Source organism: Chaetura pelagica, unplaced genomic scaffold (genome assembly GCF_000747805.2).
Source record: "Chaetura pelagica isolate M959 unplaced genomic scaffold, ChaPel_1.0 scaffold143, whole genome shotgun sequence".
NCBI classification, from domain to species: Eukaryota; Metazoa; Chordata; class Aves; order Apodiformes; family Apodidae; genus Chaetura; species Chaetura pelagica.
Window position 1 is genome coordinate 1,056,760 of NW_009952701.1, and position 1,422 is coordinate 1,058,181.

The 1,422-nt window shown below is 54.1% G+C and overlaps 1 protein-coding gene across 1 annotated transcript in view; it reads right to left on the bottom strand.

Annotated features, from left to right (window-relative positions):
* Positions 1-1,420, bottom strand: part of LOC104385586 (protein FAM83D-like) — a gene marked incomplete at its 5' end in the record, with an annotated part of 6,683 nt that extends 5,263 nt beyond the window's left edge. Inside the window, one exon of the mRNA XM_009994054.1 lies at positions 1,331-1,420. Within this exon, the coding sequence (XP_009992356.1) occupies positions 1,331-1,420 (90 nt within the window). The remainder of the gene's footprint in view (positions 1-1,330) is intronic.
* Positions 1,421-1,422: the final 2 nt, after the last annotated feature.

Consider the following 1,422-nt stretch of genomic DNA (forward strand, 5'->3'; position numbering starts at 1 on the left):
TACACTCATCCATTCAGGACAGTGGAAGCAAGGTAGCAACAGTGCCCCCCCTTTAGTCACTCGATTAATTTAGTGACTCAAGTCATTTGAGCAAGTTAAGAAGAAACTACACAGCATTTGAAGATTTCCTCTTCCCCACGTTAACCCAAAGAACTCAGACATGATTTAGCAACATCACACAGCAGCTGATGTTTAGTAAATTAGAGAGGGTCGACATTTCTCTCCATTCTGTGGCCACACAAGTGCCACCCAGATCAGACCCACACACAGCAGTGCAGGAGCAGCTTGCCTGGCTCTTGGCTCGAGGTGGGGTTTGGCAGGATGCTACAAGCAAGAACATTATGAACAAGTACAACTTTTTGGAGAAATAGATGTATTCACAGAGTTTACTCAAGTGTTCAGCCTAGTCTCATCTACCTGACAGGGATCCTCTGAGAACAGAGCTTACTCTGTGACCGTTTCTGGCAAGAAGCCCATTGTTCATGTCATCCTCACACACACCCTGAGCTTCCGTGCTCAGAAGTGGGCAGGGAGAGAGCTCAGCTGCTGGTTCAGGGTGTTGCTTCACCCGGCCACCCCAAGAGGAAGCTATACATTCAAATTTTAGTTAAGCCAATGGAGCGGCTGCTAAGGAGAAGGGTGGTTCCCTCCTGAGGATTAGTTAGAGGCTATAAACTCGGGTAACGTGAGGAATGACAGAGAACAGTTACAAGTTACCACACCACATGATTTTTAAGCCATGCTCTGTGTTAGATCAAAACCATCCCCTCCTGGAGGAGGGAAGTCCTGCCAAGAGCAGCAGCTCTGCACGTTCCTTAATGAGGAGAAAGAGCTGAAGAAATGGGGTATCATCACAGAATTACCCCTGTACATAACCTGATTTTTAGAGAGGCCTTTTTTGTGTCACATCCTTTATGGGACACTGAGAGGTTTCTGAGTGGGTTTGGCTCACTAAGCACATCAGTGAGGGAGCTGCAATAGGAACCCCCCTTTGTGCAGGAGCACAATCAGCTCAAAACCAGCGCGTGGTTTGGCCCCCGGAGGGAGCGGCGGGTCTGGTCAGAGCCCTGCGGGATGTCACGGGGGCAGCACACAAGGGGACACAGCAGGATGGGCACCGGTGGCACCGCACCCGCGGCTTTCTCCTACTAACGAGGCACGACCTGCTCGAGAGGGGTTTTAAAGCCCTTTGCGTGTGGCCACATGAAGGGGATGCTCATCGATACCGTCGCTGACTGTTGCCCCGGTTCGCTGCCCCGTTGGGAAGGGCCGGTTCGGGGCGGCAGAGCCCGCACCCCCCGGGCCCGGCGGGGTCCCCCCCGGCACTCACCTGCCTGGCGGAGCGGATCTGCCGCCGCACCGCCTCCTTGCAGCCGTACAGCCCGTCCCCGCAGCCCGGCTGGGCAAGCGGCTCCACCCGCG